The sequence below is a fragment of the Sparus aurata genome, chromosome 15 (assembly GCF_900880675.1).
Source record: "Sparus aurata chromosome 15, fSpaAur1.1, whole genome shotgun sequence".
Classification (NCBI taxonomy): Eukaryota; Metazoa; Chordata; class Actinopteri; order Spariformes; family Sparidae; genus Sparus; species Sparus aurata.
In genome coordinates, this window is record NC_044201.1 from 8,078,440 (window position 1) to 8,106,404 (window position 27,965).

The window sequence follows — 27,965 nt, forward strand, 5'->3', positions numbered from 1 at the left end:
CTTCCTCTTCGGCTCAGGGGCGAGCGCGTTCACATAGCAGGGGCTTCCTCTTCCCGTGCTGGTGCCCGCCACACAAGAAATAGAAAATGGCGAGTCAGTGTAAAAGGCAGCAATGCACAATCGACAGGCGCGGCTTTCGGCAGGAACTTGACTCGTGGCGACACAAACTCATTCACTGTGTAGGTAAGGACGATGCCAGTTACACACTCGGTAATTTTGCACGTTGAATTTCGCCTCTGTGTGGCCATTATCGGTGTAAATAACCATCTATTACTGGAGCCAGTCGGGGCATCTCCGTGCGACTTTTTGTCCTCAACTGTTTCCTTCTTCTGCCCGAGCAGTTGGCTCAGCGTTGCATTTTGTGCAGATGTTGCATTATTCTTCGAGGTCTCCTGTTGTTTTTGTGTCGTTCGTGAATCCAAACCGTGCACTTTAGATAAGTGGTGGCGAATCGTTAGTTTGTTTAAAGGGCACCGTGCTTGTTTTAAAGGGAGTGTCTCTCGTTGCGTCGGCTGAAACACTTCGTTTGATGAAATGCGCGCTCCCGTGTGATGATAATACTGTATTTTGGATGGGGGGAGGGCGACAGATACCCGCGGTGGATGTCTTTAGTTAGCATTTAGCTTAACTTGCCTCTCTCAAATCCTCCGGGCACACATTACCGCATTGAGGAAGTGGCTACTGCACTGCCGGAGGAGTTTCCATTTTCGACTACGTTTCACTCAAAAACTTCTCTGACGACAGTTTCCCACATCCCTTTTAAGACAAATAATTTAAAGGGCATTGTTTACTCAGCGGGGTAAAGCTTGTTGTGCTGTGTGTGTCGATGGGAGTTGAAGCTAAACTCGCATTGAGTGATCGCAAAGCTAAGTAGTATAATTAGTGCTCTTGTAGTAAGGCATTTTCTCTCTTAAGTGTCCTACTAGAAGGGCTTGGGGAGATTTTTTAGTGTTGTGGTGCTATGGTTTTACGGTCAGTGTAGTTGTTGGTCAGTCCAAACGGAAATATCTTCCTCTGGCACCATCAGCAGGTCAACGTTTTAACCTGTCCTGTGAAGTATGTCAACATTTACTTGACAAATTTAAACTCAATTTGGCACGGACGTTAATGGTTCCCCAGCGATGTAGCCTTACGATGATCGATGATCCCCCGGTGTTTCCTCTGCCATTTCCATAGGGTTGGAATTTGTGCCTTAGAGTGAAATATCATAACACATTGAATGGATCTCCCCACAAATATTCAAGGTCCCCAGAAGATATATTGGTGGCGCTCAATCAGGAGGTCGGATTTTTTACTTACTCAGTAAAATCTCTCTACGCCCACTTGTCAGATGGCCATGCATTTTCATAGAAACATTCATAATTCATTAACATTCATCATGTATTCTCGGGGTGACCCTGTAATGTTTCCTCTAGCATGACCAGGAAATAGACATTCACGTTTTTGTTTGAAATATCTCACTGTTATTGTATAGACTGCAGTGAAATGTGGCACACAAATTCATGTTCCCCAGAGGGTGTATGTAGTTACTTCGATCCCCTGACCGTTCATCTACTGCCACCAGCAGGCCAAAGCTTGAGCTTGTCTAATACTTTGTTTTATGACCACATTCATTCAAATCGCATCACGTTCACATCTGCCTCCACTTTAGATTGTGTTCAATGCTATTTTGCAAACTTAAATGGTGACCATGGTAAACATACTTGTTTAACACCAGCATGTTAGCGATGTGAGCATGTTGGCATATTATTGCTAACATTTATCTGAGAGCACCATCACTGTGCCCAGATGCAGCCACACTCCGCTAGCGTGGCTGTAGACAACACCTCATGTTAGTTGAATTTAAGTACATAAAGTGTAAAAGTATGTTTAATGACATCATACGCTCATCTTCATGGGTCTGTGGTGCAGTATATGTGCTATTTAGGATAATTATCCTGGTGTAGAGCATAATATTTATTGGAAACCGGTGACGGCAATGACACAACCTGTCATTTGGTCCGGATCCGCATAGTAATAGTATGTAATAATAGTAGTTACATTGTAAGTCACTTAAAGTAGCGATGTGGTGCAGTAAAAGCTATGTTTATCATTACAAAGTTACATGTCAGAATAGACTGCACAATACAAACAGCAATATCAGTATACAATGTCAATAGTGGCACATGGTTTGAAAATAGAGCTGTGCAAATACATCTAAAAATGAATCATTCTCTTTAGCCCTTCTTGTGTACAAACAAGTGATTTTAATTTGTTGTTCAAGTGAAAGAAAAAAAAAATCTAACAGGTTGACATTTCTGCTTAAGGTATCCAGACACTTGTAGTTTTGTCAATGGCATTTTTTTCTGGAACACATAATTATATAATATTATAATGAATGAGTCCTCTGGTGGCAACATGAAGTTCACCATCTAACTGTGGTTACGCTTATTGACAGATAACAATTATACCCATCAACAGTTTTGCGCCATTTAACAGAACGCCTAGAAGAAAAAGGAGAAGGCCCTGCCAAACTCATCTTGTGACTCTGTTACATAGCAACAGCCGGTTTAGACGCTTGGCACCATCACACACAGATTGATTACATAAATGGTGGGGAGCAGAGAGTCGCTTGTCATAAGTAAAACTGGGGCAAATTATTTCTTGTAGAGTCAATAAGGAATGCAGTTTGTTTCATTAAGAGACCACTGCATCTGGGTGGATAGAAAAGAGCTTGATGATGACAAAAATATATGTGCTCGCAAATAAATTCATCAGCATGCTTTTAGTATGCAGCACATCTTACAATTGCCCAGACATGCGTGTATGCAGTGTTTTCCCTCATGATTTTGGGCAGAATGAAAACAGAATTTGAAACGGCATTTAAACTGCACGCTACAAAAACTAATTTAAGACCCAGAACACTACTATTGAAGCTGCTGAACTCAAAATGTCACATTAAATCAATCTCAATTAAAGTGGCTGCTGTGTAGATCTTGAAATGTTTAATGTATGCACAAGGCATGTGCATGCACAAAAATTTTAACAAGTTAATGACTGGGGATGTGAAGTTTTGGAAAGCAGTAAATCTGATGGTAGTGTCTATCAGGTGTTCCTGTCATTGAATAGTTTTATTGTTGTATGTTGAAAATGTTCAACCTTGGTCTTTTTTAGGGCAGGTTAGATGCTGACTTCATAAATACAAACACATACCAGCTAAATCTGTCAATCATCGACCAGTTTTACCTAAATTTAGGTTTAGAATTGTGTTTGATGTGGCAGGCGTCATGTTTGAATGAGCATCACATTATTTGTTGTAATGGTAGGGATGATTATTGACAACCTATTTTACATAGTATTTTCAATGTGGGCAAACAGTTTTAAATGACATAGTTGAGTGATATGTGTGCACTGATCCAGAACAAAGTTATTTCAGCTAAGAGGCTACAATACTAGGTGGGCTGTCTGCTCATCATTGAAAAGAAAATGGAGAGAGAATAATAGCTTTCTGACGAGTTGCTAACCCCAGACCACAACTGCTCAGTTACTCAGATCCCCCTTTATGATTGACAAATGTCCCTTGTGTTTGGGCTATAATTGTAAAGCTGGAGACTACATGACAACAGCATCAGTCTGCTGGCTGCAGAATGGCATATTCTGTCCATGACAACAACGGCACACTTTTGTTTGGCCTTTTTGGTGGAACAGGGCTGCACGCCACCAACCCTGCTGACGCTGAAATGGACATTTTGTCTTTGTGTACTTAATGTGAGCAGTAAAACTGCAGGGTAGTGACAAGGGCAATTGTCCCACAGAACAACAGGAGCAATTGTCTGTATGTTTGCCTATACATGTGTTCATGTTCCCTCAGCCCCCAGATGCAAGCTGTGTGGTGGAAAATGTGTGTTCTGTGTAGTTTTTGGCAAAATTTGGACTGGAACATGACCAGCTAACGTTTGAAAATGCCTGGAATGTCAGTTATTCGTGCTTGCTTTTGGCATGTGGGTGAATGGGACTAAGGATTTCCTCAAACAAACAACAAGCAAATATTGACATCAGGCAGATTGTCTTGTTTATAATTTAAACTTTAGCATGGCCCATTTTCTGCTCCAGCATGCCTCCTCTGATAGTCCTTTGGCCTATATTTTCCTAATTTTCAAAAAGACCTGGCTGAGATTTGTTTCCATTTTGCAAAAAAGATCAACAGCTTTAAGGGTTTTCATCTGAAATGCACTGTCTTCGTCTGTGATTGTTTGCTTGTGTGGGTGCCTGGGCGTACATCTGTGTGCATGCGCCAATTTTTTCATATTTGCTTAAAATCATGGTGGTCTCATATTTGTTATTCAAAGTTATGCTTTATACAGCATTACACCATTTGACTGTCAGTTTGCATCATATCATGTTAAGTATTCATGGAGTGTTTTTTCCTGCTGTAGATGTTGCTCAAAGCTGCCACCTCATTGCCCACTCTATAGCCTGATCAATCAACTGTATATTGCTTTTAATGAACGCAGTGTGCAGTAGCCAAATGACACTTCAGTCACTGCTTTGCTCATGTCCTTTTTAATGTCCAAGCTTTTCTCTGAGTTCCTTTTTTTTGTGGATAGGGAACAGTAAATGTATTTAGATGGTTAGGCATTAGACTCGGTCTCTATGTGACGGGCTGACTCGGGATGAAAATAGTCATGTACTGTAGCTCGACTAATTTGTGCAACTTTGTCATCTCTGCATTCATCCTCAGCCCACAGCCCCATCTTACATCTTCATAGAGCATCGCTCAGGGGTATCCATGACCCTCTTCATACAAAATTACACTCATGAGCACACAGTCTGAACGCCGGTATGATATTTGAAAAATTGCTACTGTAAGGATAACATTTTATTAATTCTAATATTCTCTCTTAATATTTTTGATGACTGTAGCCACAAATGCAAGGTTTAGCAAGGTTTTTTTGGCTGCATGCTGATTTGAGCTTAGCGAAGCTCCTGCTCTGCAAGCCCATGGTCACTCCTCCTGAGATAGCATGTGTACAGTAGTTACAGTGGGGGGATGGGCTGAGTGGGGGTTGATGCAGCACTGTACACCCTCAGCACTAGAGCAGCAGAAGGAAGGGTGGGTCAACCAGTAGAAAGAGCACTGCAGATCTGTGATGAGTCTAAATGTTCGCTTTGGATTTTAGCAACATTTTTGTCCATCATCAAATAAGAAAATGTTGTATTTAAATGGCAGTGACGAGTTGCAGGAATAAAACACACAGGGGGTCTCTCTCACGTGTACAGATGTTTTGAAATGTATATACATTGCCTTCCTGGTGCCCATAAGGCGTACAGGCTTTCTATTGTCAGAAAAGGTCAAATATTTATATTTAGGTGTAATAACATTTTATGGTTTGTCAGCTTAAAACATTTGACCCGATTAATGGGTGGTATTTATGGACAGGTGCAACATGGGTAGGAGAGCATTCATCAATTCACTTTTGTTTTGGATCAATTTGGGTAAACTATGCAGGTATGATTTAGTTTTTTGTTCTTGTCAAAGCACTTCGAATATGATAAACCTCTTGACATGTTGGGACTCTGGACTCTGCTAGAAACGAGAGATGATACTTGTGAGTACTGCAGTATAGAGTCATACATCACCAGAAAGATTTATTCAGTAGTTAGTTGATCAAATGAGACTTTTAAAACCGAAGACCACAGAACAATCCCTTTAACATAATGAAATTATCTACAAATATACCATGGGAAGAAACATACCAATGGAACCATGTGGAGATGTGGGTTAACATCCATTGTGGTGGTTAAAGTACTTTTTGCCCACTTCATTGCCATCTCAAGGATTGCAGGCTCACATTGTGCTTTGAGCATTGACACTGGAAAATTAGGTTACATAAATGAATGTAAAAGTAGAATTTATGAATACATTTTGAATCGCAGTTATGTCTGTTTCACTTGCACTGTGTCATGTGATGTTGTGCATAGGCTGATGCCTATGAAAATCAACCTTTTGGCTATACCACCAACTCCGGTAACACCGGCAATAAGCTGTAAAGAGGGCTTTGCATACATGATGCATTGTGTTGTATTCACAGTAATGTAGAGCATAGGTCAAGGTTAGCATTTAGAGAGGTTAAGCTGATCTTAGTTCTGTATGAATTCTCTTTCTAAGTCATCGTGGAAAACACAAGGGCAACAGACACTCAACATCTTTACACTCTTTCATTCTCTGATTTGAAGAATGGAAGAAGAAAAAGAAGTAGGTCAGAATGAGGCTTACGGCCAATTCATGGTTGTACAGCGTCTGCATCGTGTCATGATATAGATTTCGTCATCCGCCCAAGTGCATGACATTCGGTGAAGACCCTTGTGCGGATGTCCGCGTGAAGCACAATATTTGTGACTACTGGCAACACTTCGTTGCACCGACTGTGCATGCACCAGAAAAATAAATTGGATGCTTGTTTTGTGTACTGTATGAATGTATTGTTTTCCCCTTCCTTGGTCATAATCTTGTTGTGGGAGCACACAGTGGTTTCTTTAGGAGGTTACCATCACATTTTCTCTTGTGGATGTTTGGAGCCTGAAAGTGTATGCATGTCCCCAATTGCAGTATTTATACAAGCGCGGTCAGCACCTGTCTGCCACCGTCCTGGAGCATAATCATGGCTTAAGTCAGATTGGGCAGAGTCCAGAGTACATAAGCTTTAAAGACATCCTGCAAGGTTTCACGTCTATGTTTGTGGTGGATGCCTAAGTTATTAATCAAGTTACAATTCCAAATGTTGCTGCTCATAGTTTCACAAAAATTGCGATTTGCTCACCCCTCCCCTGGTTATGTGACTTGTTTATTGACACAATGATCATTCAGATGTATAGATAATAAGGATAGCCTGTTAATTACTCCTGAAAATCATTGTAAATTGCAGCCCTCATTGAATTGCTCTTAATTTAAAAGGTCTTCAATTTATTTCATCACATTTCTACTGCCCCATGCTTTTCTGGCATATTGGTGATGAAAAAGAAAGTCAAAAAATAAAGTCAAACTTGTCTCCTGGCAATTTGAAAAATGCCTATTTCAGTGGGTTTACCTGCAGTTTAAAAACCTGCATATACATGGTAATTTGGTGTAAAAGTGGTATTAGTTTACCTGCGGCCAAGCCTTTGTCAGACAAATTGAAAAATTGGTATGTAAAAACACTGCCTATTTAAAGATATATTTTAGTGCACGAAAACACAATAATAGTCCCTGGTTTGAAACATTTCAATACAATATGTTAATGTATACAGTTTAAATTTCTTATTGGAAATATACTAGTTAATGTAAACTTCAGTGATGTGAGACAAACAGAACCATACCTCTCTTTTTTTTATTATTATTATTCTTCCCTATATCCTGATTGAAAGGAGAAGCTTTTTTTTTTTAACAATACTTTGCAGCTTGTTAACCCTTGCTTCTCTCATCTCCAGAACAAAGTTGATTTCATTTTTCATAGCAACAAAGTCTCTGCGTTAGTTATTTTATTTTTCATTTCAGCATCCCTCCGTGAGAATTAAGATCTGCCTTCACTCAGCTATAAATTGCCTGGAGGCAAGCCACAGCGTGTATTTGGAGTAAACAAAAAAAAAAACAAGCCAGCGAGGGTTGGAAATGGCAAAATGGGCTTGAATCATCACTCTCCTTATATAGAGCTAGATGATTGACATTAATGAGTAACTCTCTGCTACAGTTAAAAAAACAAAAAAAACGTATGCGCATACAATTCTGGATAAAAGGCTTCTAATGTGACTCCGTGACATGTTGCCAATGCAATTAAGCCTTTAGGTGTGTTTTCTCTCCCTCATTTTTAAAAAGGAGAAAGATTGTCAGCCTCATTAACCTGATATCTTTGTCCTGACTGTCTTTTCATTAGTCTTCGCTAAGTTTTTATATAATTAGGTGTTAAGCCTGGTGGAACAAAATGCCAGACAGGCTCTTATTTCCCTTTTTTCTCATTATCACTTTGTACCTCTATACCCCGTTCTTATTATTGTATCTTGAGGCTGATCGCTCTACATCAAACCAGAAATGTGTAATAGCAGCTCATTGGTGGCCTAATTTTCTTCTCAGCAGCTTAATTAATTGGCTAATGTTACTTTAAACTGGCATCACACCTTAAAAGCTGATCATTGAAGTGTTATTTCTGCATCCAAAGGTGCATAAATATTGCAAGTGTAGCTGAGTGTAAGGCACTCAGTACAGTGACATGTTGGCGTTCTTATTCAATTCACTGTGCATTATAATTGTGGCCATTATTCACTCTCTCTTTATACACTCATTTATTTTGAAGAGCTCACATGTCAGCTATACACAGCATCAATATTTTATTCATTGCACATGTAAATTTAAGTTGCTGGTCCCAAAATGGTTGTGTTTTGAAGAGGGCGGTTCCGAAGGGGTCCCTTTTATCAGCCACTACACCAAGCTCTGCTCTGTCAGTGGGTACCCGTTAATATTGGCTCAAAGTCATGGTTTACAGTATGACACATTTTTAAATGCCCTAAACTGAATTCCTGAAGAGTAGTTTGATGTCATGGCGCTGCTCCGTCAAACGAAAGTGGATGACCTACTTTTCTCCCCCTGCCTCTGAAATATTTCAGAAATAGGATTGGATAGCTCCAGCTGAAGTCCTGTGCACTAACCCAGAAACAGACTCACGCTGCAGCTATAGGCAAGGCTGTGTTTTCAGCACTTACCACCCCCCACCCCACCCATCTCCCCCCTCTTTATGTTTGGCTGTTGAAAAGTGGGTGGGTATTTGTAGGGAAGCAAAGCGAGGGCATTTTAACAGATGACAGCTTTTTATTGAATTCACTGTGAGTTTTGGAAGGGAGTGGATGCCATGGGCTGATAATTTTCTCACGTGTTATCTGTGAAGACATACTGTAAGTAGGCATGTACTATGTGTGTAATTAGATGACCTATTCAACACATTTGACTAATTAAACTTGTCATTTTCATATTCAGGCCTAAATATTTTAAATTTTTAATGCTGTTGATATATGTGTTTTTATATAGCTTTATTATAACCATCTGTTGTGTTTTTTGTGCTTTGATTCATGCCTTTTTGGATGTATAGCACATTTGAAATGGTGCACTCCCTCATTTAAGATCCAGTTCAGTAGACAGATGTTACCTCTGACCTCTTTAGCGCTTGATTTAATGCATGCAGTGGTTTTGGATTGGTTTCACTGACCCTGCGGCAGTAGGCAGACATTGCATATTGTGTTAATGCACAGCTAAGTGAAGTCCTGTGCAGCATAACTATGCTATACTACTATATCTTCCAAACAGCTGTGACTGTAGGATACCACCATCTCATTGGTAATGCATTTTAAGATGTTCCCCTTAGCCTGTAGATGTGATAGAAGTTGTTTTGCTTTAAAGACAGCATTTTTTTGTAGGTTCCTTAACTGTAAACTGTCATTTAGTGGACAGTGAAGATTTGCTTTTGGTTAAATTCTCAGTCTGCAGTATTGTGTAGGATACTTTCACACCATTAGCTAGCTGTCTTGTTCATGGCTGTTCCTTTTTAATGTTACAACATGCAGTCACTCCCAACTCTGTAGGTGCTGTAGTTGCTTGGCAACAGGAGGATGGAGTGCATGCATTTACTGTTGAAGTAAAAACCTAGGGTGAAAGCATTTTAACAGAAGCATATATGGTTGCTCGCAGGGGTTGTCAAGATGAAACAGACAGGCAGAGACAGGCCTGGGTGAATGGCAGAGATATCACATGAATGTCAGTTATGTACAGTAGACCAGGCTCTAACTATTTTTCTTTCTGAGTGCATGAAATTAATTTGGTCCCTTGGGCAGATTTGGTTTTCTTAAACAGTGATTCATTATGAGTCTCTGTTCTGCTGCTGTTGGTTTCAACAGCATGCCTTAATTAAGGCTAGATCTTGACAACTGTTTGGTAAAAATGTTGATGTTCCGTTTGCTACTTTATCATTGACGACTGTACACTCACTAAATGTCATGTCTTTTCTCAGGTTTTGAGAGCATTCTCGACGGTCTGTTTGGTCCAGAGCTGGTAGAAGACCTTCAATTATTTAAGGGTAAGAATCTCTGATAATTTGTTATGAGTTGCTATGATCATGCATGTACATAAATGACAAGAATGACAATTGTGTGGCATAAGCAGAATCACTTATCTGCTCATTATGACAATGCTGCTGCATTGTACCATCTGGTACCCCTCTACATTCTCACAACAAGACAGAAGAGAAGAGAAGATGCCTTGTGTTCCTACAAAGTTGGTGTTTTGGATGGCGTGGGGCCAGTGTAAAAGTCTACAGTGTGCTACAGACATTTTTTACAATGCATGTTCTCAGTGTGACAATAGTGGGCATTATTTGGGTTTTCATTACATTTGCAGTGAAAGGACTGTCAAAGTCCAAGTGATCTTGCTACATTAGCAGCTGGGGAGGGTGGCTGCTGAAAATGAAGTTAAACTCAATTAACTTTTTGAATCAAATCACTAATGATGGCCCACTCACTGATTTCAAACTGAACCGTTTTTTAAAGCATTTGTGATGCATCCTACATGCAGCTAGATAATATGGTTATGTTGGTGATGATGCAGAAAGAGACAGCCGAAACAAAATGTAGCATATGCAGGACAGTTAGACATTGGAGACACTTTTGTAACATGTGATTTTATTGTTTTTTTTTTTATTATTATAAACAACATTGACATAATTAATCAGTAACTGTGGGCTAATTGTTAAAACTGAAAAGATGCAATCACACATTTATAGAAAGTTTTGTTGCTAAGATGTAGCAAATAACAGTGTGTGTCCAGTTGATAGTTGTCTCTCATAGGATCAAGGTGTTGCTTTCGTTTAGCCCATTTAGCCTAGTAATATCACAGTCATGGATCAGACCATCAGACATTTCCCCACCCCTAAGGGAGAAGACATTACAAACAAACTGTTGAAAATAGAAAGCAAACAGATTCATAGACTGCACACAATTGAGCCATAGGGATAACATGATTAAACTGAATTATCTTGTTTTCTGTTAATTCTGGGAAGTTATTTTATTATTTTTATATATGGCACCTGTCATCTTTTTTTGTCTTCGCAGACCTTGAACCTACAGCAGTGTCTGACTGGTCATTCGATGAAAACTGTCTATTCTGCTGTTTGAGACGAAACAAAGTAAAGGTAAGATACATTTTAGTTGGGCCTCTCAGAATTTCATTCAGTTGTAGCGGGGGGAATAATAGAAGTAGCCTTCTTCATACCATGGCTATAGTTTGTAGCTGTGATACTTTCAAACTATAAAATGCTAAAAAGCTTCAGATATGTGATAAACATCAGAATCCAGACCAGATGATGATTGATGAATGTTGGGAGTGCATTGTAAGTGCCTGTGCTCTGCCATCCATTAGAGTTTCCCAGCAGAATTAGCCTCATGCCTGATTACCTTAAGTTAGGACAAATGAATCGACTCACTGAAAATAAAGTCTACCTGTGTATTGTTGTGGATATATGTATCTTGTTTTACAGTAATTATCAATCCTATCATTCAACAGGAACACTTAATTGGCTTGAGCGACGAGGGGCTTGAAAATTCACCCAAACCTCTCCTGGTTAAAGATCAGACCACAATCAGCAGACTAGAGAGACAAGCCGAGGAATTTCTCAATGCAGTCCTCTGCCGCAAAGGTGAGTTTGATGTCTCAATGATGGATTGTGTCTAGTGTATCGGTATTTTTGCATTTTTAGGACACTAATGTGTGCACACTTAATGGTTATAACTTCCATATTTTTTTCCTTTTCAGATGTGCCAAATTTCTCAGACCCGCACATTCCAGTAGTGGCTCGAGAGATCCTTCAGAGAATGATCCGACAGTTTGCTGACGAATATACCTCAAAAACCAGCTCCCCTCAGGACACTTGCTCAGATTCCCAGCCACACCCTGACCAAAGCCTGCCGACCCCACCATTGCTCTCAGGGGCTCCTCCTTCTACCAGCCCTGCACCCGTTGTGGCTGGGCCTGCACACAACCAGAACCCCGTCCTCAGCAAGCTCCTCATGGCTGACCAGGATGCTCCTCTTGACCTCACCATCAAGAAGCCCCTGGCTGCACCTGCTGACCAAGGTAGTGTGAACTCAACATCTATAACAGAGCAGCTAAATCAAGACTAAACTGGTGCTGCAGTGATTGGTCATTCTGAACTTAACGTTATATGTTTAATTTGAGCTTTTTCTTTTCTTTTTGTCATCAGATGGAGTTCTTGACTTATCTATCAAAAAGAGTCGCTGTAGCAGCAGCCTGCCTTCCCGTAGTCCCTGCCTTTCTCCAGCCACACCCACGCTCAAAGGGTAAGACAACTTTCTTTCTCTTTGTGTCTTCAGTCCTTTAGCAGTTAATGTTTATGAGGATGCAAAGTTATGTTTTAGGATGACCACGCAGTTAATTTTGGATTTAGTTAGATTACTACACCCAGGTCACATGTAATTGCACCAAGGCACTGGCATTAGCTGAGGCCTGAAATTTGACTCCTGAAATTGGTGATCACTTCGCCGTTTGGTGACTTGATGGATGAACAACAACAAACAGGGTTTCGCTCACAAAATTTTTCTGCTGTTTAGAAATATGAAGAAAGGTTTCTCCAACTGCAACAGAGGGAAATCTCTTCTTGTGCTTGACATCATTCCAGCACTTGTTTCTAAATGCAGCGTGTATCATACTGCAATTCAAAATTAATTACCTTGCAGGCTTTTATTTAGTTCAGCGATGATGGGGTCCCTGGTGTAGCCAACTAGGGACTGAATGGACAGCATGTATTACTATTGTGGCTTAAAAAAGATTCCGTCGGCATGGCTATATTTTTAAGTTTCTATTCATTATTTTGTCACAAGACACCAACTGGCCTCTGATCACTTTCTACAAGACTTGTAACCTTGCTAATGTTCTTTCATCTAGCTAAAGTAAAAAATCACCAATGATTTGATAAACTACTCCTTGAGCACTGAAGACCTGCACAAATTCAGTATAAAGTAGATACACTTTTTAAACACACTCCTTAGACTCTGAGATTAACAGTGATGAGGCAATAAAGCAGTAGAGGTGTTTAAATCAATCACATTTGCATGCCAAGTTCCATTCCCAAGGAAAGATTGCATTAAGTTGTATTTATTCTCAAATTGTAAGCAATGCTTGTACATCTATTACTATGTCACATTTGTAGATTTTATATCACACATGCTTACACTAAACAGGATGCCGATTTTTTTCCTGTAGACTAGCCACTGATACTGAAAATACACACTTCCCTGTTAATGTCATTCATACAGACTTTTTTCACTATTAAATAGATCAACACCTTTTGAAACAACATCTTCACTGAAACAATAATTTATTATTTCATTTTGTTGCTTTGTTGTGTTCTGTTTTCCTTCATAGCAAACCCTTTTGACACCTTATATACTCATCAGACTTGATTGTGCCTGTAATTAAAATGTTATTTTGATTAATTAAGCACCAGTGGCTTTGCTTTCTCCTCTGCTGCTATGAGAGCTGATGGGATCTAAAAGTGATCATCATTGCTAGCAGAATAAAGCTGCATCTTCTTATATATACAGAATGCACATTGTCCTCAGTTTGATAAAGATGACTAGTATTTATATGGTTAATAGAGTAATGACTTTGAATACATATTACATTTAAACAAAATATGCACAAACTATTCATTTTTAAAATCTACCATACTTAATTTGGGTTTTCTAGACATATAAGCTTGGAATCATGCTGATTGAACCAAAAACACTCTCCCCTTTCATTGGAAAAGATGTGTTCAATATTGTGATCTGGTTTGTGATCACATTTTAGTTATTCCGACAAACACAACAACCCTCTGCTGGCTAACTCTTTTATTGCTGTGCTTGTTTAGTGGTAACGTCACACACAAAATGTCAAGAGCTTTATTTGCATTAGTCATTTTGTATGGCGTAGATACTGTGCCCTGCTTAACAGCTACACGCCAAGCTGCCTGACAAATAATCCCTCCTTCTGGCTAAGCTTTTTGAGCCACAGGAAGACCTTTATGTACTCCTATAAATGCCTTTTTCTTTGCCTTTTATTTCATTGTTTCTTTGCCCTTTCTTTTAATTTTGTTTCTCATTATTTATGTTGCTGCAGATTTTGTAAACAATCATTACAGCAAACAAATAAAAAATTGTCAAACTTGAGCCTTTTTTGTTCTTAAAAGTCACACACACTACAACACATTTATTCTAAAAGATAGTGATGTTACCAATGCAAGGTCATATAATAAAGGAGTGGCCAACATCCTCCCCTCCCCAACCCATCCTCCTTTAGAAAAGAGACAAAAGGCACTGTGCAAGCTCTGCTTACACCCAATTTCCTTCCATCCAATCAGGCGATCCTTGAGAGCGGACGGACAAGTCGGGCTGTTTATGAGGAGCCTACAGGATGGGAGGAGGAGGGAGAATATCGGCCACTCCGCCCGTTATAAGCCTTCCTCATCTCTTGCATACTCGCTGCACATCAAAGAGGAGGCCGATCTGGAGAGCGACACTGAGTCACCTCTCAGCCATAACCACAGCTCCAGAAATGGATCCACCTCCTGGAATTCCAAAACTCATTTCGGGGCCCTCCTCAAACTCAAAGCCAACAGTGAGGCTAGTGAGCGCCTTAAAGACATACCCAGGTTGTTGGAAGCCGCCGGACTTCTGACAAAGTCACTTGCCTATGAGAAAGGAAACCTCCAGGAGGCCTGCAGGGACCGCAGCCTCTCCCTTTCTCAGTCACCACCTTTTGACCTCAAGATTCCCCAGGTGCGGGTTTTGGCTCCAGGGACAGACCCATCTTGGGATTCCCTGTCCACCGAGTATTCAGGTTCACTTTGTGAGAATGGTCTTGGAAAGACGCTTCGTTCCCTTCTTCCCAGGCCGATGCAGAAAAAGGGCAGCGGAGGATTTAGTAACTCAGGTTCGGAGAAGGAATACTGGCTTTATGACACTGACCGCCAATCCTTGGGGGGAAACTATCCTCTGGATTCAGAGTCAGACCTTGCAAACAAGCAGCCGAGGAAGAAACGCGGCCGATATCGCCAGTACAACACTGAGCTGCTGGAAGAAGCTATTGTGGTGGTGATGGGTGGGAAAATGAGTGTGTCCAAAGCCCAATCGATCTATGGCATTCCACACAGCACCCTGGAATACAAAGTTAAAGAGCGATTGGGGACCTTGAAAAATCCACCCAAAAAGAAACTGAAGCTGATGAGCCAGGTAGAGGAACGGGATGTTTCACTGTCCCCTGAGAGGAAAGAGTTCCAAAACTCTCAGCACATTGTTTGTGAGAAAAGAGAGAGTGGATCTGAGGAGAATGGGACGGATTTCCATGATGGAAGCCTCTCATCAAATGAGTGATATAACTGTAAACTTTTTGATGATGCATTTGCCAGACAGTGGTAATACCTGACCTGTTTTTCCATAAAACTGTAAGAGGAAATCAAATTGCCCACATCTCTTATTAACTTATTAAAATCCCCCCTTACTTTGGTCATTAATATGTTTTTGTATGACAAACTATCTTAAACATACAAAATGTCCCATTATACATACATTAGTGACCCTTCCATACAAAAATTATGCCTGGAAGGCATGCTAGCAATTTGGTAATTAAATTTTAATATACTACAGTATATTGTTAATTCATGTAGTTAATCTCTTTAAAATAATCATGACCTGGCTCTCCAAATGTATTCTGTATATAGAGCTAAATTGAATTATGTCCAAGGAAGTGGCGCCCCTCAGTGTCTTCTCCCAGTACTGTTCAGAGCACTTGGTTATATGTTATAAGTGAATATATATAATGAATTCTGCTGTGTGTGTGTGTGTTTGTGTGTGTGTGTGTGTTTGTTTGTGTGTGTGTTTGTGTGTGTGTGTGTGTGTGTGTGTGTGTGTGTGTGTGTGTGTGTGTGTGTGCGCCCTGCAACTATAGGTCAAGGCATATTAAGCATCCATTACTGTAAAGTGATTATGGAGGACAGTGAAAGCCTCTGTCACTGTTTTGCAAATGCACCTCCTTGACTGAAATGGACACTTGAGATCTAAGAAAAACAATGTCCGAACACTATTATCCAAAATATGAATTTATTGCTCTTGTCTGTTGGAATAGCATGGTTTGTTGCCCAATATTCCACTCTCTTTTGGAAATCCCAAATAAGCTTATCTTCAAAAGCATGACAGGTTTTTGCCACATATATTTCTTTCTGTATGTTTTGTGATGTTACTTTTTTTGTTTAGTTTTTTTCCATTGCCTTCACTCCACTCAGGATAAAGTCAGATCAGGACGCAGTACTTGTCAGTCAGAGAATACGTCTTTATTATACAATGGACTAGTAAACACACATAAATATACCTCAGCTACAAGTGTGCTTGACAAAATCATTGCCTCAACCAGCCTCTACCAGGGAAATATAACCAAATACCCTTTGTGAGGTTACACTTCAGGATGTCTTACTGACAAGTATGTGTGTCCTACACTCAGATGTCTTCACAACCTACCAGAACTCAGTAGCATTTCTGTGCCGATGTAGGCCTTCACAGGATATCAGGGCTTGTCTTTTTTTAGATTTCAGGTATTATCTCTGGGATGTCTTTCTCTAAGATGTGTGAGAAAAGCAGACTTTTTGTTTTTATTTTGATCATAAAAGTAATTCAAATCCGTTTCCTTGCACATGTAAAAGATGTTATACATACACATCTTACTTGCTTATGGCACATGATAAAGAATTATCTCTTCTAGTCAAATAACAACCCTTAGCTTAGTTTGGGAGGACAAGACTTCATCTCAGCAACTGAAGTATTCAGTCACAGTGCATTGAAATTGGATAAATCTCGACTTTCCAAAAAAGTTCAAAACATTCAGGTATTTTTTAATCATGTTTAAACAAAATAAGATAAGCCATGTCTTCATGTTTGACTTAGTTAAGATCTATGTAATGTTTTTTTATTTTAAGAGGCGCTTAGCTCAAAGACTATATTTCATAAAACAAAGCAGAACTTTATCAAGCAATATTAACAGATGATCATGCCTCAATCCATATACACCTGTTTTTCAAGTTACCGAGGAAATAATGGAAATGGAAATAATTTCTGTAATTTCTGGAGAAAGCAGTTGACACTTTCCCTTACTTCTGTCATTTCCTTGAGATGTCTCTGAGTCAAGTGGCTGTACCAAAACTCAGGTTTATGCCATCTCCATAAGATTAATAGTAATTGTAGATTGGGTCATGGTGCTGTTCGTAGTAATAATGTTAAAAACCTTTCAAAGAAAGCCTGTCCCCTGTTTCCATTTCATACCCCTTTGATAGAATTTATTTCCTGGTCCACACAGCAGAGGGAAACTACATGTGTCTGCTTAGTCCATTATTTTTCTCTGTCAGGACACCTCATTGTGCATTATCACACATACCTCAGGACATTTCAGAATATGGGAACATGGTCCTTTGTTCTTTTATCGGTAAGATACACAAGTCTAGCAAATCTTGGTTATTACTTTTTGCAAAACATGCAGCCTTTTAGATGTTCACAGTGTTCCTTAGATGAACCTGGATGTTTTTGATTAAAGAAGTAATTCCTCAGTTTCAAGCATTTAACTCAGTTTGTAAACATTTTCAAGTGAGACTTGGTTCAGAAGTCAAATGCAGTTCAGGGACTTGCGCACTTGTATGCTAATATCACTATAACAATAATCTACCTTTTATGTTAAATGGTAAAACAATAACTTGTTGGGCTTTTCTTATTCTCTGCCACTTCGTGTTCTAAATGTGAGTATTCTTTGTTGATTTAATTTATTGTTTTTAATATGGTTTGCTTTTTCTCTCACTACAAGGTGAAAACCTTCATAAATTACAACCGAGTAACAACTTCAATTAAATGTAAGTTTTACATATATTCACAAAGTCTCTGAATAACTTTGCCTCGGTTGAAAAATACTAAACATAGCCATTGCTTCATGTACGTATGTACAAAAATGTAGTTGCTAAAGCGCCATTATTAATTGAATATTTCTTGCATTGACAATCATCGAGCATTACTCATAAGTCACAATTTATTTTTCGCATTGAAATTGTTTAATGAATTTTAAGTAATATATAAAAGACATACAAAAGCTTTTTAGCTTAATGACAGGTAGAACATGTGTTTGCTCTCCTTGTTAATTGTAGCAAATCTAATGGTTGACTACCTCATCTGGAAAACTCATATCATAGTCTACTGTTCTCATAGCTTTTTCATGTAGCAATTTTTCATGTACACAACACACAGTTTATTATAAAATTCCTATAAAGGCAAATAGCTCATAGGTAGAGCTGTCTTAAAGTTGATAAAGACAGCAGGAACTCTGTTCAACCCTTTGTAAATATTTTCATTATATCTTTGTAACCTTGGTAGTTAAATTTAGTGTAATCTACTTAATGTGTTCTTTTGGGGGGTTTGTGGGGCTTGTTGTTCGCGCAGTTGTGGCAAACATTTTTGATGATCTCCTGTTTCAGAAGGACATTTTTGCTCCTACACTGGGGAAAGAATTTACCTTCCCTACCCACTCACACTGATGATTATTTCAGAGTTATTTTATTAATGCAGTATTTATTCATCAATATTTATTAATAAATGGTTTTATCATCACTTAACCATGAATGTAAATGGCTTTAACAAAACAACACATTTCTCACATAAGTGATTATAGATGCAAGTAGATATTGCTTAAAAGGTATATTTAACTGTCTTACATGATAAGTGTGAGGGGAAGAAATTCAAGATCTTTCCACTTTATCCTGACACAAGTTGGTTTTGATCTTTTGTTTATAAATATAATGGATGAGGACAGAAGTCTTTCGAACACCTACAAATTGTGTGGCTCTTCTAATGATGATAGAGTCCCCATGTCCATAAAAATATATATAGATTTTGTATATTTGATTTAACATTTACAATGTACAAAGGAATGACACTGGGTATATTTTGCATGATTGGACTAAATCATATGTGTCGATGGGAAGTTAGTGTATATGGTGAAGTTTATCTTTGAGGATGTTTTATTGAAAATACTGGAGTGTTGGTGTGTTAACTGTCAAGTCAACAATGTAGTGTGAACCTGAAATCTTGCTAAACCAGTTTGCTATCTGGTTAATGGTTCATTGAAGATTTGTATGATTAAATCCCCCATACAGTAGCTTGTAATTGCCACATTGTAATCCTAATGTACAGTATATGAACATAGTGGATAAGTTAACACATCCATGTTTGTGTGCTTGTGAAATGTCTTGGGATGGAGTTGTAATTTGGTTGGCTTCTCTTTGTTATATTGGATATTTTATTCCTCTGGAAGAAAAAGGCATGTACTTTTATGTTGGATCCTTACAGCAATGCTAAGTGAAAGAAATACCAAAACCCTCAGGGATGAAACACTTACCACTTGTTATTCAGGTACCCCATCTATACTCCTTAGACCTTGCAAGCAGGGATGTGAAGATAATGAACCCAGCAAAAAACATTGGTCAGGTTCCAGTTGTAGCAAATGTTATTTTTTTAATCTCTAAAATTTATTTTTTAATCTTTAAAAGTTACTTTTGAGATATGTCGGCAGGCTGTGCAACTAATTTAGTGTTGGGGGCCACAATTATTTCATTATTTTCATACTCTATCTTATGAATGTCAATATAACCTCAGTGCAGGTAAAATGTTGACCAATGGGCTATTAAATTAACTTGTTTCTTTCTAGTTCAGTGCCTCAAACAGCACATACTTTATTTAAAAAAAAAAAAACTGCTTAATCTAAGATCTTTAAACAGCATGTCTGACTATTTCTACATAAATTCCTATGGCTCTTCTCACTTAGCATACATGCATTCATGCCTCACACCTTGAAGGTTATATTGTAACCTTTGTGATTTAAAGCTAAAAATCCATAACGTTTTTTTAATCCTTTTTATGTAATTTTGCCCATGCATCTAGTGGACAACACTAAAACAGTCTGTTTTCAACATAGTTCCGTTACCCGCAATCCCTCATTGAACCTAGCATGTTATTTGACAATGCAGTATTGTATTTAGCCGAATACAAACACAATTTTGAATTGCCGTTATCTAGATTAAAACATTTGATATTCAACAGAATATCGTTTTTTTTTTTTTTGTTTTTTTACCAACTACATGTCCATCCAGCAGCTGCCAGCCTCCCTCGCTCTGTAGTATACACTGTGTACAAAGCTATTACTTTTTTCATTACACAACATAGCCTTGTTACATGCCACTTCAGGAATCCCTATGTAGTTCCATTTGTCTGTTCATTTTTCTTGTTTAAAAAACCACAATAGCAATGCTTTTTTTTTCTTCACAAAGAAAATAACATTTTCAGAGTTATAAGATACATATAAATATATATTTTTTTGGTGTAATGTGGTGGTATACATGCTCCAAAGGTATTGGAGGATTTTGTAATAAACCTACCTCACTGACGAAACTTAAGCCCAAAATACAAAGTCATTGCCCCCCAGTTGACTGGTGATTTTAGATCTGCATTGGCACAAACAAAACCTTACATGTAACTAATTTTGCGTATATTGATGCTTGATTTTTCTTTTACTAGTAAATTTGTCTTAAGTTGTTGAGCACTTGTATCTAAATGTCACCCTTTGCACTGGTCATGAAATACATGAAAACTTGACAAAAATGATGTACTCTATATTTCTCCCTAATGTATTTGCTCTTTTAAGTGATAAAGTTGTGTTTTACTTGTTTTAATCAAAGTGGGCCACCATTACTAAATGTGTCGTGCATGTATGAAATTTTCTTGATGTAAACTGTAACAAAAAGCACCACTGTGCAAAGAAGAAAAATGTAATAGCTGTAACAATGTAATTCGTCAAGTTCACTGGATGAAAGATTCACTTTTAAAATCACCTATTCTTCTAATAAATATGCAATGATAAATATTGTGGTTCATTTGTGAATTAATTCATACAATCACCCACCCACCACTTTTTTAACATTTTATTAGGGGCTTGTAGAGATGAGGGGACATTTTTCTGCATGAATTTAATAATCATACCAAACAGGAACCAATGTTGCTTTTTCTTGATGTGCAATTACATTATTATATTTTTTCTCTTTTTCCCCTCAGTGAGTTTCCTGACTTGCGTGTTGCAAAGGCAAAAGACCTGCAGTCCACATCCACACTGGAACTGTTCATGGCCAAACTCTGCCCCCACCATCAGAGACAGATAGTAAATGCCATAGGTTTTCTACAGACGGAGGTCAAAGCACTTGCATCTTCAAATACACAGCAAGACTCTAACTCTACCTTTGGGATCCAGGCAACTACTTGTTCAACTGTAAAATCCAGTGCAGTCACCCCTGAGAAGTCATGGCCCGGGCAAAGGTTTCCCAGTGAATCCACTCTCAAGACAGAAATCCAGGATCTCTCCCAATCTATCCCAGGCAGCTGTGCAATGAAAGGGGTTCCAGAGAATGCAGTGTCACTGAAAACATCTGTTACTGCTGGCCCCGCTTTGGATCTTCGCAGCCCTGGGTCAGGGAGTAACCGTGGTCCGGTCACCCCCGCTTTTAATCCAGTGGACCCAGATAACAACCGCCATGGTGATCATGCACCTCTTAAGATGAAAATCATGACTAGCAACGTTGCGGATGGTAAGAAGTTGTCTTGTGTGCTCAACACATCCCTTTCGTCTCACTCTGACACTTTGGAGGACAGAGAGGGAAACTCAAATTCATCCAACAGAGCAGAGACTCAAAGTGCTAGGCTCAGCTCCTCTGTGAAAAGACACAATCAGGCTAGTCATACACATCAAGCTAGGCAGAGGGAGAGCCTCGGGCATGCCAAAGATACAGCATCAAAACTTTATTCAGTCCACATGACCATTCCTTCAGACTCTCCAAGGACTGCCAGGAAGACCATCAGGGCATCTTCTGATCATCGAATCAGAGATCCTGCTTGTAGGGGACTGGTTGACACTGATCTTGGCCACTGTGACATTGTTTTTATTGACAAACCAATTACAGAGTGTTTTAAGGAACATCAGCGTGGCATGGTACCACGCCGCAATGCCAGGAAAAGCACCAGAGGGCATATGTATTCAGATGAAATCTGGGAGTTAAAAACTGTCCGTACATTGGCTAGGAGGGGCAACTGTCCTAATCCAATGCCAGAGCTGATCACTTTGGTAACCCCTAAACAAATACTTTCAAAGCCTGATGGTGTACCACCTGTGGATATGCCTTTTGCTGGAGCATGCAGAGAGTCATTGAATCAACAAATGTCCACAGAAGAGTCAGATGAGAGTGTGATACCAGGAACAGGAGATATGGTAGAGGTAGCAGCCAGTGAAGTAGATGTTATAGTTGAAACTAGTCAGACGGATCAGTGCCAGAGCAAAGGGCAGTCTGTTCCTCCATCTCCGATAAGGTCCCCAAAGGAGAACAAAGAAACTGATATTAACACAGATGTAGACCAGGATAAAACTGAAGATTCAGAAATGATAACAGAAATAGAAGAATCTGTTGCTCAGGCTCCGTTTGAACCAGAAAAAGACCAGGAGCCTGTGGAACAAGAGGACATACATGAAAGTACTGAGCAAATGGTGGCAGAAACTGTAGTGGAAACATTAGAGAATATTACCCCTGAAGAAGTGGAGCCCCAGCTTTCATCAGATGAACTGCTCAATAGTGATCCTGATCCTCAGGTGAATATTGCCCGATCACCAGTAAATCCGGTTGAGGAAGAGACGGAGGATAATAACAGGAAGGAAACACAAGATGAACAACCTGAGGAACTTCAGCCAGAGACTCTGACAGACCATGACAACTGCGAAGTGATAGAGGAGTCTAACACCACAGGTTCAGCAGAGGAGCCGATGGTGACAGAACTGGAAATTCAAACACCTGAAGCAGTTGAGGGAGTTATGCCTTTAGAGACTGAAGATGATAGTGATAACAACTGTGACGTGTCTTCAAAGACACTTGATGCGCTCTTAAAGGAATTACCCCCTTGGCGTAGAAAAAGAGGTACTGTCTTGTCGCTGCCAAAGCGGTTAAAACAAACCGAAACTGTGGTAGTGGGATATGTTAATGGTAGACCCATATCAGCCTCTGACAGAAGTCTGCGTCGTAGATCAGCAAGTTTCAGCAGCACATCACCTAATAAGACCCCAGTAAAATCTAGAACGAATGTACCCAACAAGACTCTTCTTGATTCAGCTATTGATGCAAGTGTTGAAAACAAAAATTTGGGCAAAGACCTGCCTGAAATGCACATACCTGTAGAATCATTTGAGACCACCCCTGTGATTGAGCAGATGGAAGAACAATCTTCTGCCACACCATCAAGCCCATCATCTAAATTTACCTCAAGGACCAAACAAATTCAGAAACAGAAGAGAGTTCAGAGAGGTCAGGATAGTTTGCCTGGCCCCTCTGATCTGCCCAGTGATAATCCTCAAAGCATTGAGTCCAAACGCCATCTTAGGTCAGCCGGCCAGAGGCCAGCAGAATCTCCAGTATCATCGCCCTCTTCAACTGCTGTCACTTCCATTTCATCTTCAAAACCTACTGCTACCCAAGATCTTCCATCTTCAGAGAACATCGTCTCCCTCCCCCTTCCCGTTACTTCTCCTTCAACCGAGTCATCTCCCACTACAAACTCTGAACAGCCCCAACAGAACATAGTCCCAGAGAAAAATGTGGAATTAGATATTGAAAAAACTCAACAGGTAGAGACGACCTCTGAAAAAATAAAACAAACTGAAAGTGAAAGTGGATTGCAGGCCAAAAAGAACCTACGGTCTGCAAAGACACTAGCAGAAGACGGTAAGAATGAGAATCAACAGCTTAGCAGTGAGGTATGGAGTCCATTAGAAACTCAAGATCCTGTGAAGACTGAAACAAAGCAAACACAGATTATGCCATTAAGAAGTAAACGGTTCCGAAAGGAGGGAGAAACAAGTGACATTTCTTCGCTGCAGAAGCCAAATGTAGCATCTTTAGGAGAAAGGTCCACAAGCGGAGATGATGGCAGTTCTTCCATATCAGACAAACCCACGAGAATGCCATTAAGGAGTGAGAGTAGCAAGCCAGACATGTCCAACCAGTCTGTTACTCAGTCACCATCGGTTGATAACAAGAAATTAGCTTTGAGATCACAAAGATTTGCTGCACCCTCTACCAGTTCTCTTACCGTAATTGGTAGACAGAGTGATGTTGCTTCCCCCATCAGAATAAAGCCAGAAAGAGTAACTAAAGCTCAGGTGAAGTCACCTCCGTCATCCGTTGCATCTGTGTTTTCCCACAGCTCAGCCGTCCCTGTCATTACACCAAGACTTGAGCCCCCAAAACAAACAAATAAATTCTTTGAGACACTGACTGCGGAAGAAAACCAGCATCTGATTACAAATCTGAATGTAAAGTATGATAAAATGCAAAAAGGTTGGTTGCAGATGGACAAAGAGGGTCAGCCAACAACAAAATACAGGAACAAAGCAGACAGACAGGCAGCTATATGGAAAAGTAAGCGCAGGGCACGCAAAACAAAGTCTTTAGAGCACCAGAGATACTCACCGGTCCAGATGCTCTTCATGAAAGGTTTTAATCTCACCAGTATTTGTCGTTGGTTCCTCGAATCAACAGAAACTAAGTCCCTTGTTATCGTCAAGAAGGTGAACACACGTCTCCCGTCAGAAACTCAGCTGTGCTTCCACAGCTCATCTAGTGCTGCAGGGACCTCTCAAGGGGTATTTCCAAGCCTACAGGCAGAGCGCTTAAAGAAACATTTGAAAAAGTTTGCTATTGCCTCTCCTGTAAAGAGCAACCCCAAGAGCCAGAAACTGATTGCTAAAGCACTGGAGCAAGAGGCAAACGCAGCCAAAGGGAAAGAGAGAAGAGAACTTCCAAGTACTTCTCAGATTTTGACCAAGTCAAACTCCTCTAAAGCCGTTGGACAGAAAGGGGAATCCCAGAAATCCTCAGGTAAATCAAAGAACCCAGCTAGTGCAAGGATCTTGAGGAAATACTCGAATATCAGAGAGAAAATGCAGGTTCAGCAAACCAATGTTAGGCTGAAAGAGGCCTCAAAAACCTTAAGAGCCAACAGTATGAAAAGACTGGCCACCACGAAGTCTGCCGCTAAGTCATATCTGAAAGCCTCTCTGAAGGCAAATGTGAAACCATCTCTGAAAGCACAGAAATCATCCCTGGCTGTCAGTAAACAAATGAAAGGGTCTGCAGCAAAAATGGAAAGAAGGAAAACATTGGCTGGGAAGAAAACTACAAGGCATCCTGTTCAAGAGAGGGCGGTCAGGGCTCAGAGCAGCTGTAGACCTGCAAGAGATGCAATTAAAAAAGAATTGCCAAAGAGAAGTTCGCAACGACTAGGGTCTCCTAAGATTTCGGAACATAAACCTGTCGACTCATCTAAAAGCAAGGTCGAAAACAAAAAACAAATAAAACCAGAGAAGGCAGAGTTGGAAAAACCCGCCGTACATAAAGTAAGTGCTGCAAAAATGCAAACAAAGGAAACATCGCAAACGACAGTTGCTGAAGTCAAAGGTACCGAGAATCCTGTAGAGGCCCCAAGGCAGAGCAGGGATGTTAAGGTTCCAACCTCGACAGACCAGGTACTAACAAGATCCCAGAGAAAAATAGAGGCGACTGTCCCTTTGAGTCATGCTGCAAAGAGGGCCAAGAAGTCTATAATCACACAAAAGGCATCTCCTAAATCAGTTCGGAAAGCTAAGGAACCCACGCCGAAGACACGAGGGGCTTTAAAGTTTCCTGCAAAGGCAAGTAAGGTAGCATCATTGCCACGCAGTGCAACTAAATCAGCAACCAAGAGAGCTCGAGAGCTATTAGTGACCCCAGCGAAGCGCACCAGGACATCAATCTCAAAGTAAAATAGACACAAAGGGAGAGATCATGTTAATTTAGAGGACTTTGTGGTTGTCTTTCATCTGAATTAATATTCAGAAGGAATCTATCTATAGAAGAAGTATCTACCCTCACCAAACTCTTCAGAGGATACCTTTTTCAGGAGGCAAACATGTGAAGAAGGAAGATATTTTGAAAGTCATTAATGCTTTTGTAAAGCTTCAGTGTGAAAATGCAAATGTGATGGATTATTTAGCTGAGCTTTTGCTCTGTTCAGGGACGACACACAAGTCCTACATGATGTCCAGCAGATGTAGTTGCTGTTTGGCTTTATGTTTCAGCACTCTCCGACATGGCTGGAGATAACAATAGCCTATCAAGCCCAATTTTAATAGGATAACAGACATCAAATTGAGAGGTGACAAATTCATTCATTATCCCAATTTTTTTTTGTTGTTGTTGTTGTTGCGATTTTGTATATAATTGTCTTAGATGATAGCATGCACCGCATTTACTGTTCAAGAAGCTTGCAATGAGAGGGGAGAACAGCTTTTCAATAAAAAAATTCTTACTTGCAGTAAGTAGGCAGCTTGTATCTCCAGCCTGTCTTCCAAACGCAACATTGTGAATATGTGACTGTTGTGACCAGGTGCCTTATTTATGAAGTGTAAAGTAATAGAATGTGTAAAATGTGAAAATGCCTGTCCTTTAGTTATAACAGCTTTCGATAACTGGAGAGGCAGTCAACATTCATTTGCTTCACGGACTGTGCGCAAATAGGTTCCGTTCCATGCAGAACAGTGCCGTGCTTCATCTGTAAATTTCCTATGTTGACTGGGGGCATTCAGATGTTCTGCTTTACTCTTACCTGACAGGTTTTATTTTCATACGCACATTCTTCCAGAGCATTAACATAAAACTGTTCTTATTGTAGTTGTGTTAGATGTTAAAGCAATTACGAGTTTGAATTGTTAAAACAGACAGCCGTGCTCTGTATGTGTCATGACAAGCGTTTGTATGTTTTCTGTTGTTTTGGGTCAGATGTCATAACGGTGTCACCTCTGACCGTTGCACCCACTGTTCTCTGCTCGTAATAGTGACTTCACTTTGAGTATTTTACCTTTTTTTTTGTGCATCATGTTAATTTGGAGACAGTTCCGGCAACTCTTGCCTTCTGAGAACTGAAACCCTAAACTATATTTATGCCCTTGATCTTTGAATATAAGAACCCTGTTTAAAACTATGCGCACATTCATTGCTTGTTAAAAAAGCTGAAAAAACATCTGAGACTTTGGGAAACTGGCTTGTGTATGACTTTGTGAACCAGATTTTCAAACAACAAAGGCCTGAAAAGTATGTATATGTGGATGGAATGAAGTTAATGGCCTGTTTAGCATTAATGGCACAGTACAGGGTTAAAATATATTTCCCAATATTCACAAGTTGGATTTGAAGTTTTTGGGGTAGTTTAGTCACGCTTCTGAGTTGTGTATCCAAGTATGTTGCAGTTTTATTATTACGTTATTATTTTTAATGTCATTGACTGTCAGGCAGATGTTCTCATAATGTGAAGTTTCGTTACTTCCACAGTAGTAACTTACATTAGTGTGTTGTCAAAGGAAAAATACAATTTTTAGCACAGTGTTATATTTTATTTTATTCTGGTCATTTCTCTGTAGAGGGTAATTCATCTGTAAATGCAAAACATGTCCGTCATGTTTTTATTGTTATTTAAGAACTCCATGTAGGCTAAGGAATTTAGCAAACCCAAAACAGCCCACCAAATATCAGACTTGAACATGTTTATTCTTTACAGTTGCTATTTAAAGATTTTGATTTTGTATATTAGAAAGAAATAACTGCTTTATTTGTGGTAATCCCAAGAATGATACATCTTTACGTTGAAAACTTTGTATTTTTGCTGGAGTTGATATAAAGATGTTTGAATTTTAACTTTGGTGTCTTGGCTCTTTTATACCAGTATTTTTAATGTTATTCAACCAGACAAATTTGAACCACATTCCCCCT

The 27,965-nt window shown here is 39.5% G+C and overlaps 1 protein-coding gene across 4 annotated transcripts; it reads left to right on the forward strand.

Moving 5' to 3' along the window:
• The first annotated feature begins 31 nt into the window (after positions 1–31).
• Positions 32–27,890, forward strand: LOC115596301 (ligand-dependent corepressor). Of its 4 annotated transcripts, none has more exons than XM_030441203.1 (7): positions 32–183; positions 10,011–10,076; positions 11,107–11,186; positions 11,558–11,690; positions 11,807–12,127; positions 12,255–12,351; positions 21,184–27,890. In XM_030441203.1, exons 1-7 carry the CDS (start codon positions 87–89, stop codon positions 25,961–25,963), a joined length of 5,574 nt encoding a protein of 1,857 aa, XP_030297063.1. In that variant the 5' UTR covers positions 32–86; the 3' UTR covers positions 25,964–27,890. The 4 variants fall into 4 exon arrangements, with proteins under 4 accessions (XP_030297063.1, XP_030297067.1, XP_030297066.1 ...); XM_030441207.1 differs by lacking the exon at positions 21,184–27,890 and adding an exon at positions 14,412–20,993; XM_030441206.1 differs by having other exon boundaries at positions 48–179.
• The last annotated feature ends 75 nt before the right edge of the window (positions 27,891–27,965 follow it).

Coding starts and splice junctions, on each gene's coding strand:
- LOC115596301 (XM_030441203.1), top strand. CDS start 87: ATGGCGAGTCAGTGTAAAAGGCAGCAATGCACAATCGACAGGCGCGGC. Junction 184..10,010: donor CAAACTCATTCACTGTGTAG/GTAAGGACGATG, acceptor GTCTTTTCTCAG/GTTTTGAGAGCATTCTCGAC. Junction 11,187..11,557: donor TGAGACGAAACAAAGTAAAG/GTAAGATACATT, acceptor ATCATTCAACAG/GAACACTTAATTGGCTTGAG.